This window comes from Ochotona princeps, chromosome 14 (genome assembly GCF_030435755.1).
Source record: "Ochotona princeps isolate mOchPri1 chromosome 14, mOchPri1.hap1, whole genome shotgun sequence".
Taxonomy (NCBI): Eukaryota; Metazoa; Chordata; class Mammalia; order Lagomorpha; family Ochotonidae; genus Ochotona; species Ochotona princeps.
Genome location: NC_080845.1, coordinates 30,096,438 through 30,111,180, shown reverse-complemented (window position 1 = coordinate 30,111,180; position 14,743 = coordinate 30,096,438). Strand labels below are relative to the sequence as shown.

The following is a 14,743-nucleotide window of genomic DNA, read 5'->3' as shown; positions in this document are numbered from 1 at the left end:
GAGGCAGGGCACTTAAGTAATCACTGCGGCTCCCAGGGTGTGTGCTTTCTAGAAAGCTTATGTTGCAAACAGCTGGGCCTGGAACCCAGGCACTCTGATATGGGATGGTTGCTTAACCTCTGGGCCAAGTGCCCTTCTGGGTAGTTTCTTAGTTTTTTAGTCTAATTCAGCACCTACACCTTTGTTCCCTCTCTCATCCCTTTACCCCAAGCAGGATATTTTTATAATCACTGTCCTCTTTCTCTTCCCTATGGCTAGACCACTGGCAATGCCATGGCACAAATCTGACCAGGTGCTGGAGGAACCAGCTTCCTGCTCCTGCCCACAGCCGTAAGCCAGCAAATGGCACTTTTAAAGTTTGGGGCAGGACGTGCTAGGAAGGGGCCTTCTGATTCGTGTGACAAACCTCCCACGTGCCCGTGGCTCAAAGCCAGGGTACAAGGAAGGTACATGGGATAAGGTGACAGGAGCAACCAGGAACTTCCTAACTGCATGATTTCCTGGGAGGCTTGGTTCTAAGAAAGTATCAGTCAAAGCAGGGCTGGCCAAGGCAGAAACATCATTTCCCATTTTTGTTTTAACCTTTGTAACATCAAGCAAAGAACACGTAGCTAGAGGCATGAATATGACAAAGTTTTATTTATTTTAAAATTCTTAAAATTTCACCAGCATAGCACCACTGACCCAGGTGCCCTGACACAGCTTTTATGTGATCACCAGAAAAGATTCTACACGATTATGCCGGGGCGAGAATTAAGGCTAACCAATCAGAATTCAGGTACCCAACACCAGTTATAATGCGTAGAAACTACAGGTCATAGCAGAGACCCTGAGACTGGTTCTCCAGGGACCTCTGAATTACTCTTTAAGTGCTACAGCATGTCCAAAGACACTGGCCTGCTAGCTTGCTTCTGAGGTGTGGCAACTAAGAGGTAGATGAGACTCCAGGTTCTGTCCAGCAGTGGAGAGGAGAGGCAGGGCTCCAGGGTACATCACAGGCCCCAAGGACCGAGCCCAATTTGCAGCTGAGCTGGAGCAGGACGCAGGCTCCTGGCACCTCATCCTGGGCAGGGCCTCTCGCTCTCCTCGCTGACCACCTGACTCCCATGAACAATCTCTCAACACACTGGTCCCTGCGTTGCATGGAGGGCTGGATTTTCAGCCCCCACACATTGTGTCACAACATGGTTGCAGAGGGTGAGCCACATATCCCTCCCTTTCCCAGTTCTCAACGTGTTTCCCCTGAGCTCCCCCAACAGAACTCGCTGGCAGGAGACACTGAGCCCTTCTGTGGACTTGATGAGTTTAGCCACCAATGGATGAGATGTGGACTAAGAGGAGCAAACACGCTTGTTTTTGTTTTAGGCTATACAAATATTTAGCTTTCTAAACGTAAGAACTGAGTAACTCTGAAGCACAATGGTTTGGTTATCTGTAAGAAAGCAGGACACCAATGAACTCCCATTCATGCATGAATTAAACTTATTTGGTGAGTGCTGCAGAGGTGCTGTCCCCAAATGCCTGTGAGCCAGGACTCAGGTGCCACCAGGAGCCCTGATGCTCCAAGGCCAGAGGACAGCATGAAGGGGCTGCAGTCAGGTGGCAAGGCCCAGAGGGGTGCGGCGAATGACCTGCAGGCCCGTCTGGTTGTCCTGGATGCTACCCAGTAACTTCTAAGTCTCAGGTGGCCTACCCCCACTCAGAGTCAGTACAATATTTATCCATGAATGCTACTACATTTGGATTTCAAAACTTTAAATAGTATCAGGTTGGAGGGGGGCACACTAACTAACAAAAAGTTCAAGGTCTATGCTATAACAAAATCCATGGGGGTGGGGAGTGTTGTTTTTGGTTAGTTTATAATTGAAAACAGTAATGCACAGAAATGGGAAGCAGTGAGGCGAGAGAGGCTTGTCCTCGGGTGGGATGTGTCACGCTGGACTGGCCTGGATGTCTGGGTGAGTAAAAAGTAAGTGCGTCATGGAAGACCCCACAAATGGGACTACATCAGAACAAAGACAAACACCAGCTCTTCTCTGACTTCCAAATGGGACTGTAACATTGGTAATACAAGTGTTTTAAAACACTGCTAAAACAGCACATACAGAAACAAGACCTTACGTGGCACTCCCTATAAGCACATACTCCATTTACATTCTGCTCTTAAAATCAGAAAAAACTGGTAAAGACACCTACCAGAAAGGGATGTTTCCAGAAGCATCTACACTAACAGTCCAAGAGCATGCATGCTCTGGACCAGTGTTAGCACCATTGAAGTGCAGCACCTGTGACTGCAACACAGACAAAAATATAGTAGTTTTAGTGGCCGGGGATGCACCTGGGAGACACTTTCAAGCACCTGCCAGACAGGCACCAGGTCGCCACTGCTTGGTTACACTAAGTGCCTTTCTGCATCACTGTACAGGGGATGTAACATTCCCATCAGAGGGTAGAGGAAATTTCATTAAATGCTCCAGGGATTTACAAAAATGGTTTAAAAAAGTTTTGCTTCAATTTTTAAATGTGCTGCTTTGAACAACATTAATTACAAACTACAACTGCACTGCTTCACCCTAAGGAAGAACTTGGTTTCAGGGATCCCATCCCCTTCCAGAGGTGTATGTGTCACTCAGCCGCCTGGCAGACTGGGCGACGTGCAGTACATCTCCATTTACTGGCTGTTGGCACTTTCAACAGCCACAGGGCATGTGAAGCCCCAAGCTCCACGGCACAAGCTGCCTCCCAACCAGACTTCATTTCAGTCCCACAGCTGGCCTTAGTGGCATCTGACCAGGGCACTTAGAGCAAGGTGGTGGGCAGGTTGCTGCTCTGCCATCGCAGGCAGGTGGTCTTGGAGTGCTTGTACAAGTGGCTCGACTGACTAAACCTCTTGCCACATTTCAGGCAGGCGTAGGGCTTCTCGCCTGTGTGAACACGGATGTGCTTCTTGCAGTCTGTCAAAGTCAGGAAGGTTTTGCAGCAGATTTTGCAGGCATACTTGCGTGCGCCTTCTACAACCAAGACGTTGTGCTCTGATAAGGCCTTTTTGCACTTGGACAGGACATCCGCGGACGCCCTGGTCAGCTGTGGCGGGCCAGGCTGGGAAGGATGAGTGCTTTCATAGGAGGACGAGGCCCCCGTCAGCATCAGCTGGGAGCTGGCAGTGTTTTCCGGGATCTGTGAGCTCCTGACGGAAGTTACGACGGGCATTTTGGGAGCTATGCGGCGGTAGTATGGGAAATTACTGGCTCCTCCTCTTGGGGAACCCATCATCACCCTGGAGAAGGAGTGGAGGCCTAATCCAGACCTGGAAAAATCCATCCCAAACTGTTCTCCTCCCTGGTAGCCTGAAGTCTGCACACATGGCAGGCCCATCACCTCCTGCATAGGCCTGACAAAGTGGGAGTCGGCCGGCTCACTAAATGGGTTCTCCACGTGAGGGCCAGGGGCAGAGGAGGGCCCGCCCGCAGGCCCAGCATCCGGACTCAGCAAGTAGGGGCCCTCGCCCTCCAGCCTGCAGTCACTAGTGGTGTTTGGGATATTATCATCATTGTTCTGATTTGCATTGAAGTTACTTCCTCGGCTCTTGTTCAAAAAATTAGAAATGCTAAAAGACGACTTAGGTTCTAGGTTATTTGTGACTTCCAAAATATGGATGTCGCCCACCCTGTCTGTGCTCGACTGGGGATCTGAGAAGCTTCGGTCACTGCTTTCGGGACTCAGGTCGATCTTCTCGGCGCTGACCACAACGCCTTCCACTTCCACAGACTCGCTGCCTTCTGCCTGGGAGGTCACGTCACTCACCTCGTCCTGCGGCTCGGGGGAGCTCAGGGGCTCTGCTTTCACCACCACCCTCATGTGCTCCTTCTCGCCAAGGCCCACCTCAGGGTTCTCACATTGGAAACCCCCCTTCTCAGCTGCCGTATCCTGTTCAAAACCCGTCTCCACCTGAGTTGCCCGAGAGGCCATGGACAGCTGCGCCATGTTACCGGCACTGTTGTCAGACTGGCTGGGCACCTGGGCATCTTCTTGAGCACCAAAAGGCTGGTCAAACATGAGAGCACCGTCTTCCTGGTTGTCGGCCATCCCGTTGGCTTTTGCGTTCTCTACAATTTTCAGAGAATCTGGCGAGAAGAACTCCTCCCGAGAATGAAGCCCTGCAGGGCCATTCTCGGGAGTCACGTCTGACACAGCAGAGTCGTCCACTGCTGGCCGGAGGCGCTGCCTGGCCCGCTCCTCGGCGGACTGCTTGCGCTTATGAAGGCGTCTCATGGGGAAGGGCGTCCGCTGGTCCAGGTTACTGCGCATGGAGGAGCTCATTGGGGTTGGCTGCTCCTCGCCACCCTGGCTGGAAGTGAGGGCCGAGCTCACGATGCTGAGGCCCAGCTGCTGCAACATAAAGGAGCGCTGCATACGGGCACTCTGCTCCTGAACACGCTCACTGGGGGGAGACATGGGTAGCGTCCTTGTTGTTAGGTAATGTTTACACGCCTTAACAACAGAGTTCAAGTGCAGGTGAGAGGCTGCCAGTAAGACATCCATAACGTTGCTCTCCCCCAGCATGAGGGTAGAGGTGTACATCATGTCAATCAATGCTGCGAAGGCCTCTGCTGTTACCACCTCGCTGTCCAGCTGGATCATGTTCATGGTCTGATCTCCCTCTGCCACCGAGAACAGGGCCCGGAAGTGTGTGCTGCATGCTGCCAGCACGGAGCGGTGGGCTTTAAAATGTCTGTTCCCCACAACGATGACACAATCACAGAGCTGGCCATGGAGTCTCTGGTAGTTCAGCTGCTGGAAGATCTGTTCAAAGTGACCAGGAAAATCCATGATCCTACAGGAAAAACAGAAAAGTGTTAGGATATGGAAAAACTTAAGCCCAAGCCAGAACATAAGGTTGCAAGGAAAAGAGGTGTAGCTGGCCCAGCATGGACCTCTGGAAGCTGTAGTGTCTCTGATGACGGGCACAGACATGGGGAACTTGTTACCTCAGCCACCATACACACCCATGGGCTCAGTGACCACCTACTTGCAGGCACCCTCCTTCATACTTCCCACGACCCCCTCCTCTGAGGATCTGTGTTGGAAAAGAATGATGTGTGGGTGAAGGCATATTCTTCCCATGGGTTTGTCACTCCCTGAGGGTAATGAATGAGTGCCAAGAAATTTCACAGTCTTGATGGCCTTAAATAAGTCAAAAAGGCAAACCAGCATTAGTGGAAAGAAACTGCAGTTATAATGGTACCAGACTACACAAAAGTATTTGCTCCCTACTCATTCCTAAAACTGCATTAAAAAGACGCTAATGCTTTTTGGTTTCACTGTTAAAGGGATAATAAAAACCCATGGGGGGGTGAGCGAGGGAGAAAAAGAATATCCACATTTGGTAAGCTAAGAAGGTGAATGAGTGCTGTATTAACATGCCTATAAAGCTATACCCCAGTCAGAGGGCACACACCTTTCACACCCTTCCCAAAGGCTGAAAAACTGCTTGTCCACGGATTGGGAAAATGAAGGTCACGGTGAGGCTAAGACAGGAGGCCTGGCTGATAACCAATTCAATGAAAACAATCTCACACATAAAGGAACTCCATTGGGCCTGGGGCACTATTGAGGAATAGATCCAAAGGAAGAGGAATTTCTTCAATGGAAGAGGAAGGGTATTTCTACACTGTGGTTATGGCTGCACAACTTGCAAATTTACTCAAAAATATTTGAACTGTACACTTAAAACAAGAAATTAAAGTTTGTATATTATACTATAAGCAACCTCAATAAATTACACCTCAATTTTCAAATGGGGAAGGTGGAGCTGGTGCTGTGGCACAGTGTTCAAGCTGTTGTCTATAATGTTAGCATCTCCTGGAGACTCCTGTTCAAGTCCCAGTGGCTTCACTTCCAATCCAGCTCCCTGTCAATGGCCTGGGAAAAATAGCAGAAGATGGCCCAAATATTTGGGCCAATGCTCCCTACATGGGAAACCCAGATTAAGCTCCTGGCTCAGGCCTGGCTGAACACTGCCATTGTGGCCTTCTGGGGAGTAAAAACAGGAAGAAAGAAAGAAAATAGTAAGACAGCCCCCCAAAATTAAACTGGCCCCAAACCAGTTTAATTTTAAGCTTGGGGGGGGAGGTCTCACGGAGCTAACTGCATAGATGCTTCCTTAGAAAAACATGCATATCTTTGATGACAGAAGCTGAAGATTTACTGTTGGGCTAGAGTTGCAGCTTAGCAAATTAAGCTTCTGCCTGTGATACCTGTCTCTTTTGGGTGCTGGTCCACATTCCATTTAGCTCTCGTACATGTCAATGGGCACTGAAGCCTAGTTCAATCCAACCGACCCTACTATCCAGCCCGCACACATACTGGCAAGTGCCTTTCTGTCCAGCCACCCCTGCACCTGTCCTGTTTTTCATGCTCTCTAGTGGGAGTGGTAACCCAAGAGGGAGGTGCGCATTATCTCCCTACTAGGCCACTCCCACTCCCTGATTATGCACTCTCCAGATGGTTCTGGAGTTTAACTTGACAGATTTAGCCCCCCTCCCAGTGCCAGCCTCTGCCAGCTGATGCTGCGGCAAAGCCCAACCAATCCTCACCCACTACAATTTTCGCTTGCACCAGTCAGAACAGTCAGCACAACCTGGCTTTTCCCTGATCTAGCTCACATGAGGCCCACAGGTGTTGTAGTCCTGCCTGGTCTGGTTTCCCCCCATCCCAACCCATGCTCTCCAATGGGAGTGGCTGTCCAGCAAGAGACCCCTCCACATTCCCCCTACTAGCTTTGCCCCCTCCCTCCCTTCTCATGTGTGCTGTTTGGGTGCTGTGTCCACATCTGGTACATCTCATCTCACCTTGGCATTTCATTTCTTGGCATTTCCTTGGCATTTCTTCACCTTGGCTCTAGATGATGCATGTGCCAGTGGTTGCTCTGACCCAGGTGGCTTAGCCCCTCATCTGTCTCAGCCTTTGCCTTCGATGCTGTGTCCTAGTATCCCTGGCTCATGCAGACCAGTTGGTGTAAGACCCTAGTTCGGCATGACCTGTGTTCCATCCTGATTTCCGTTCTTCCTTGCAAGTTGAAGTTTGCTCAGCCCTGCCCGGTCCACCCCCTTCCAGTTGCAGCTCAATCCAGCCCACATCCTATTTTAGGATGCACATTCATGTGCTGATGCCCTGACCTGCCCAGACTGTTGTTGGTTCCTTTACCTGTAAGTGATGGCAGGTTCCACGGTCACACCTAGCTCAGCCCACCAGCATCCCAGCTCGCTAGCTAACCAGTGGGACTTGTATTTCCACAGGGTTTGATCCACACTTCGCCCACAAAATCTAACCCCAGACCTGGTTCTCTCGCGTGCTTGTTAGTGTCTTGACCCTGCCAAGTGCGACCTGTCCACTGTTCTACCAATCAGTTAGGTACTGGTACCTAGCCCTGCCAGACAGGCCCCCAGCCACAGCTTTTGTGTGGACTCATGTGTGGCAGTCAGTGATGTTCTAAACTAACAGCCCATCTCAGGATTCCCATTTGGGCTGGTGAATCAGTCTGACCCAAATAGATCTTACGGACTCTCCCCTCCAAACCACCAGGTCTCAGTCCCCATGCTTGCCAGAAAGTTCCATGACCCTGCTGCTGGGAATCAACCAGATTCATTTCTCACCTACACTCACACTGGCTTTATCCATGGATGTCCTGAGGCAGCAATTACATATTCTAAAAGCCCCAGAGCTTGCCACCAGGTGGCCAGCAGGCAGATACTGGCACCACATGGTGCCCAAACCTAGGACTCGGTCACCACCTGGCAGCAGTGACCTTGGCCTGAGTCCCCAGCACTGGGTCCAGCCTAGCTAGGGCACCACCCACAACCGCCACACTACAGGGAGCTGCTTTTGCCCCAACCTCACAGCCGAACACCTTGTTTTTGAAAGACTTCTGTTAATTTGGAAGGCAGAGTTAAAACAGGGAAGAGAAAGAGATCATCTACCAGCTGAGAGATCATCCCACCCATGTGAGAGACCCAGAAGCAGCTCCTGGCTCCTGACTTTGGATCAGCTCAGCTCTGGTGGTTGTGGCCACTTGGGGAGTAAATCAGCAGGTTGAAGATCTGTCTCTGCTTCTCTCTGTACATCTGATCTGCCTTCCCAACAACAATCAGTAAATCTTAAAAAACTAATAACACACCAATAATGGCTTATTAATTCTAACAAAAACCACAGCAATGTAAGATGTTTACAATAGAGAAACTGGGTATGGGTATGTGGGAACTCCCCTTATTATTTTTACAGTTTTTCTATAAATCTGAAACTGTTCTAAAAAAACAAATAAATAAAGCTCAGGGGCACAGTGCGATAGCCTAGTGGCTAAAGTCCTCGCCTTAACCATACCAGGATCCCATATAGGCAGTGGTTCTAATCCCGGCAGCCCCACTTTCCATTCAGCTCCCTGCTTGTGGTCTGGGAAAGTAGTCGAGGATGGCCCAAAGACTTGGGACCCTGCACTGGTGTGGGAGACTCTGAAGAGGCTCCTGGCTCCTGGCCTGGGATCGGCTCAGCTTCGGCCAATGCGCCCACTTGGGGAGTGAATCATCGGACGGAAGATCTTCCTCTCTGTCACTCTGTCTCTCTATATATCTGACTTTACAATAAAAATAAATATTTAAAAAAGGAAAAAACATAAACAAATAAATGAATAAATAAAGCAAGCTCAGGCCCAACATGGTAGCCTAGCGGCTAAAGTCCTCGCCTTGCATGTGCCAGTATCCCATATGGCACCATTTGTCTCCTGGTTGTTCCACTTCCCTTTCAGTTCCCTGTTTGTGGCTTGGGAAAGCAGTCGAGGACAGCCTAAAGCCTTGGAACCCTACACTCATGTGGGAGACCAGGTGGTGGCTCCTAGCTCTAGCCAGCTCAGCTCTAGCCGTTGCAGCTACTTGGGGTGTGAACCAACAGATGGAAGATCTTTATCTCTCCTCTTCTCTGTAAATCTGACTTTCCAAAAAAATAATTTTTTAAAAAAACAAACTTGAAAAAAACAAAGCTCATTCCCATCCCTCTGATCCCCAAAAAGGGTAGCCATCTATAGTAGCAAGTGACTGATACAGGCTGGAGTTTTATAGGATTAAAGAATTCACCCAAGGGGCTAGTCTTGCCACACAGTGTATTAAGCCACCACTTCCAACACCAGTTTCCATATCTAGTTTCCAGCTCCAGGCAGCTGTGCTTCAAATCCAGCCTCCAGGTAATAATGTACTTAGGAAGGCAGCAGATGATGGCTCAACTATTTGGGTCCCATCATTCACACAGGAGACCCAGATGGAGTTCCTGGCTCCTACCTGGCCCGGGTCTAGCTATTGGTGTCATTTGAGAAAAACCAGAAATGGAAGATCTCCCTTTCTCTCCACTCTGTCTTTCAAATAAAATAGATTTTAAAAATATTAAGAATAATAAAGAAGCCAGGAGAGTAGTCAGCTCAACTTCTGAACATGACAGAGGCTGTGAAAATGAGTGAAGTATAGTTCTTTCCCCGCAGGGTGAGGCCCTTTGAATTCCACCAGGTTGTTAGGCTGACTAAGAACTGTCCGTCAGCTGCCCCTGCACAGGGAGCCACCCTCAAGGATCAGGGATAGGGCAGCGGGCAAATCGATCCAGGCTGAAGTGCCACCAAAGGCCACCCCGCCAGCAGCGTGATACAGGTTTCACAGATGAGCTCTGTCTTCTCCCACTGATCCTGCTAACTGACCTGCTCAGCTGCTTTTGTCTATTCAAAATAAAATGCAATTAGAGATGTCTTTGATTTTGTAGCATTTCTGGGTTCCTCTCACAAGTGAACCACCAAACAGCGAGTTTTCTTTTCCCTGCCCTTCTCAGATTCCTTTCACAGTAAAAACTAAACCAGGACTACAAAGGTACCAGCCTCACATTTTTAGAGGAAGGAGGCTTGGTAGATTCTAAATTAAAACTGATTAAGATGCACTGAAAGTACCTATGAAACTGTGTTACATAATACAATGTAATTAATGAATTAAAAAAAAAAAACACTGAAAAAAAAAAAGATGCACTGAAAAAGGCCCGGTGGCATGGCCTAGCGGCTAAAGTCCTCGCCTTGAATGCACTGGGATCCCATATGGGCGCCGGTTCTAATCCCGGCTGCTGCACTTCCCATCCAGCTCCCTGCTTGTGGCCTGGGAAAACAGTCAAGGACACCCCAAAGCCTTGGGACCCATGTGGGAAACCTGGAGGAAGTTCCTTGGCTTCGGATTGGCACAGCACCGGCTGTTGCGCTCACTTGGGGAGTGAATCATTGGACGGAAGATCTTCCTCTCTGTCTCTCCTCCTTTCTGTATATCTGATTTTCCAATAAAAATAAATAAATCTTAAAAAAAAGATGCACTGAAAAATGAATTATAGCATGTTAACAAAATGTGTGTGTTCTCTAACCATTTCAAACTTACTAAGATGGAACTAAAGCACCTGCAAACTTATACTGACAGCTGCACAAAGAAACAGGTTACCTGGTCGAAATCTGAAAGCCAGCCCCACCACTTAATCAACCTCCAGTTTATAAAAAGATAATCTTTTCACCCATGCAGGAAAAAAAGAACACCTCCAACAGGCTTCTTTCCAAAGGTGACAAACTCCCCAGAGCACAGCAGCAAATTTGGACAATTCCCTAATTACAATTATAATGAATTAATTGGGTGCAAAAGTCTTCTAAGTGTACTAAATTCCATTAATTCTAGGATGCCAGGGATTATAAAATGAGCTATTTCTTGTAACACAAAGAAAAATGCTGTCAACCAGGCCAAGGTTTACATCTATGGCATCCTGTCTTCAAGAAAAATAAAGTGTAGGGCCTGGCGCCATGGCCTAGCAGCTAAAGTCCTCGCCTTGAACGCGCCCCGGAATCCCATACGGGTGCCAGTTTTAATCCCAGCAGTTCCACTTCCCATCCAGCTCCCTGCTTGTGGCCTGGAAAAGCGGTCGAGGACGGCCCAAAGCCTTGGGACCCTGCACCCACATGGGAGACCCAGAAGTTGTTCCTGGCTCCTGGCTTCAGATTGGCATAGCACCGGCCGTGGCGGCTCACTTGGGAGTGAATCATTGGATGGAAGATCTTTCTGTCTATCTCTCCTTCTCTCTGTATATCTGACTTTCCAAAAAAATAAAATAAAAACCTTCAAAAAAAAAAAACTTCAAAATAAAAATATATTAAAAAAAAAAAGAAAAACAGTGTAAACAAAATGTGTTTCAGAATCAAGGAAATGCTTGGCCTTAAAAAAGTCATTCAAATACGTTAGAAGAGTAAGGAAGGTACAGATACAATAATCTTGGGATACTAACAATCTGTATCTGCCATGTCATACTGTGGAGATTTGCTAATTGCGGAACTTTGCCCCCTGAACCAGACAGATGCCCAAGCGAGCCCAAATCTCAGGTGTTCTCAGCAGACTGAAAATACAGCAGAAAGCAGATTTCCTGCTGAGATTATGGGCCACCCTGCTGGCTAAGTGTGCCTGGAGAGGTATGAGGTGTCTTCACCATCTTACTTTTTTTCAGTGATTGTCACCTAAACTTATCTGACTACAAAGTTCTGTTAGATTCTTTTTCTAGTTAGATCTGTTTGTTTACCAGTATTGGTTCCAGTAACCCATGTTTCCTTATCCTGTTGTCTGAGACCAGGTGATTGTTTTCCAAATCCCTTGTGACATATCGTTAGAGTAGCTTGTATGCTGTTGTTTAGTTACTTGGTAACTTAAAAAAAAAAAAAAAAGATTTATTTTTATTGCAAAGAGGAGGAGAGACAGAGAGGAAGATCTTTTATGTAATGATTCACTCCCCAAGTGACTGCAATAGCCTGTGCTGTGCCAATCCGAAGCCAGGAGCCAGGAACTTCCTCCAGGTCTCCCATGTGGGTGCAGGGTCCCAAGGCTTTGGGCTGTCCACGACCGCTTTCCCAGGCCACAAGCAGGGAGCTGGATGGGAAGTGGAGCTGCCAGGATTAGAACTGGTGCCCATATGGGATCCTGGTGCGTTCAAGGTGAGGACATTAGCCGCTAGGCCACCGCACTGTGGCCCAGCTGGTCCCTTTCATCTGCCTGCTTGTCCTGCAAAAATCATGGTATAAGTTGCCCAGTATAACTCAATAAAGAGTGCATTGGTTCATCTTGCCTCGGCATTCCCTGTGTCCCAATTCTTTTCGGTGTGGAGGTCACACACACCTTGAGTCCTGGTCCCCACTAGAAGAATCCCCGAGATCACACAATAAAGTCAGTACTCTAACACAATTCCCTATCTGAGCTGTCTAGCAGATTAAAAACATCAAAACTTTCAGCAAATATATGTATAATTAATGAGATAAAAATCACCCCCTAAAAATGCAAGCTGAGATTAAATTCCACAGTTCAAAAGGTAAAAATGACGAAAACAACTGTCTAGAGCACAGTTCACTCAGAAACAGCTGGTCTTGGAGCACAGGCGGAGGTCACTGCTGCCTGACAAAAGGTGCAGGGTAGTGTTACAGCCACCAGTAGCTACACCAACCACCCATGGAAACTGCCTCTGCTAGACAACATCCACACTTAAGAAATATTAGAGACCTGTGGATGGCAAAAAAAAATTTAAATCCACAAGTGGGTTTCTCACAATATGCATTTTAAGAACTGTTTTTAAGGTCTTTCATCCTCTTAAAACTGACATAGGAGGAAAATATTTACAATTAGTTTACATTAGTAAAGAAGTTACCAGCTAACATATAATCAATGCCTGGGTTTTGTTCCCCTGCCCAAGCATTAATGTAGCTAGGTAAACATGAGCCAAAGAGTATGTGTGAGCAGCTGAAGAAAAATGAGAATTTCTATGTGATGGACTGAGGAAGCAAGCCTTAGAAATAAAACGGTATTTACATATCAAAGTGATTACCATAATCCAATAACCTGGTTGGGTGGATCCCAGCCCGTCCCAGGGCTAGAGGGAATTACACACTCAGAAAACTCTCCACTCAGAGCAGTGTGGCACAGAGGGTGCAGGGGGAGGGGAAATAAGGCCCACCCCAACATCTAGAACAATTCCATCTGCCTCAGTTCTCACCCATTTGCCTGCCAGCACAGGTGTGTGCTCGCTTCATTACTTCTCTTCCTTAAATTTTGCTAGCACGCTTTCCACTACTATGACGTCTTCACTCTTTCTTGTGCTAAGACAAGAACCCCAAGCAACCTATCCCTGGGAACCCAAGGAGGATTTGAGGCAGACGAGAGATTCCATGTCCACACAACAAGCAAAGTTTGTTCATCTCACTAAACACAACACGCTAGATTTCCAACACATGAAACACTTACATGCACTTTGGGAACCAAATTATTTTCCACTTCTTGTGATAATCATGTGACCAAGTAAGTTTCTTGAGAACAGTAACTCCTAAAATTAAGGAAAATACCCCCACAGTGCAATGTGCTTCCTCCAATTTTTTTCAGAATTTTGCTTCTACAAATCTAGCCTGCCAGCATCCCAAATATTTTGCCAAAAGTTAGCCTCACCACAGAAATCGCAGAGCCTCAGCCAACGAGGCGCAAGGTCCCCAGCAAACAAAACAAAGCAAAAGGCGACTTTCCAGCACTGTCTACGGCACAAGAGCCCAAGCAAGTTCAACAAATCACCGGCGGCTGCCAAGCCTTAGCACCCCCTTCCGACCCCCGAAGACAGACCCCCCACCCACATTTACCCAATAGCTGAAAGTGCATGCACACCTCTTGCAGAGTGCTTCAACTGCTGGAAGGCGATGAGTGACTTCCGTTGATTCACGTGCAATCAAGACTTCAGTGTCCTTACCGGAACATCTTCCCCTTGAGTTAAATATTCAAGATTCCATTTCCATTTAAAAATTAGCTTCTACCGTATCCTCCGCTGAGCCCGAAGCCCGTCTGTACGTCCATCCCATGCACAAGATGGGACAGCAAGGATCATCTCGGCACAGCCTGGCCCACGGCTCCCCGCCAGGGACGAGCACTCCCGCACAACCGCCCATTTAAATAAAACACTTGGGCGAGTCGAGGCATCCCAAAACGCGGGGTCCGCCGCCCGCGCCCCCTTCCACCCCGCGCGTGGGCCTGGCGCTCGCGCGGAGACGAAACCTCGTTGCTCCAGAGACACCGACGAGCCCGCCGCCTCCATCCCGCCCCCCGGCCGCCGCCGCCGCCGCCCCGGAGGCCTCTCCCGACCCCCAGCCCCCCGCCCCGCGCCGCGCACAGGGGACGCCTGCGCAGAAGAACCCGCCTCCGACCCGCCCGGTCCCGGCCAGTGCAAAGGGTAACAATGAGAAACTCGCGGGGTGCCCGCCTCCCCGGCGCGCGCCCCCGGCCCTCAACGGCCTCCACGGGAACGCGCCCCCCGCGCGCCGCCGCCACTCGCGCTGACAGGGTCGACTCACCTGAGGCGGGCTCCGCCCCCCTTGCCCTCGCCCGGCGGCGGACGGACCCCGTCTCCTAAGGGACTCGACAGGCTCGCAGGGGGCGGGCACGTCCAGCCGGGGGTCTCCAGGATGGGACGTCCTTCCCTCCCACCCCCCGTGCCCACCTCTCCCGTCCGTGCCTCTGCTCCCTCACCCCTCTTCACCGCCGCGCTCGAGACTACGGCGGCGGCGCCCGACAGTAAACGGAAGTGACGCAATGCCCGAGCGTCCTCCCCTGCTTCATTTTCTCCTCCTCCCCGGCCCTGCTGGAGCCAATGAGCAGACGGGAGGGGCGGGGCCTGGGCG

At 49.3% G+C, this 14,743-nt stretch overlaps 1 protein-coding gene across 4 annotated transcripts; it reads right to left on the bottom strand.

The window, feature by feature from the left end:
• Positions 1-1,693: 1,693 nt before the first annotated feature.
• Positions 1,694-14,629, bottom strand: ZBTB5 (zinc finger and BTB domain containing 5). Of its 4 annotated transcripts, none has more exons than XM_058672244.1 (2): positions 14,592-14,629; positions 1,694-4,834 (listed from the first exon to the last, which is right to left on the bottom strand). In XM_058672244.1, exon 2 carries the CDS (start codon positions 4,828-4,830, stop codon positions 2,800-2,802), a length of 2,031 nt encoding a protein of 676 aa, XP_058528227.1. In that variant the 5' UTR covers positions 4,831-4,834; positions 14,592-14,629; the 3' UTR covers positions 1,694-2,799. The 4 variants fall into 4 exon arrangements, with proteins under 4 accessions (XP_058528227.1, XP_004581031.1, XP_058528228.1 ...); XM_004580974.4 differs by lacking the exon at positions 14,592-14,629 and adding an exon at positions 14,417-14,560; XM_058672245.1 differs by lacking the exon at positions 14,592-14,629 and adding an exon at positions 13,737-14,162.
• Between the last annotated feature and the right edge of the window lie 114 nt (positions 14,630-14,743).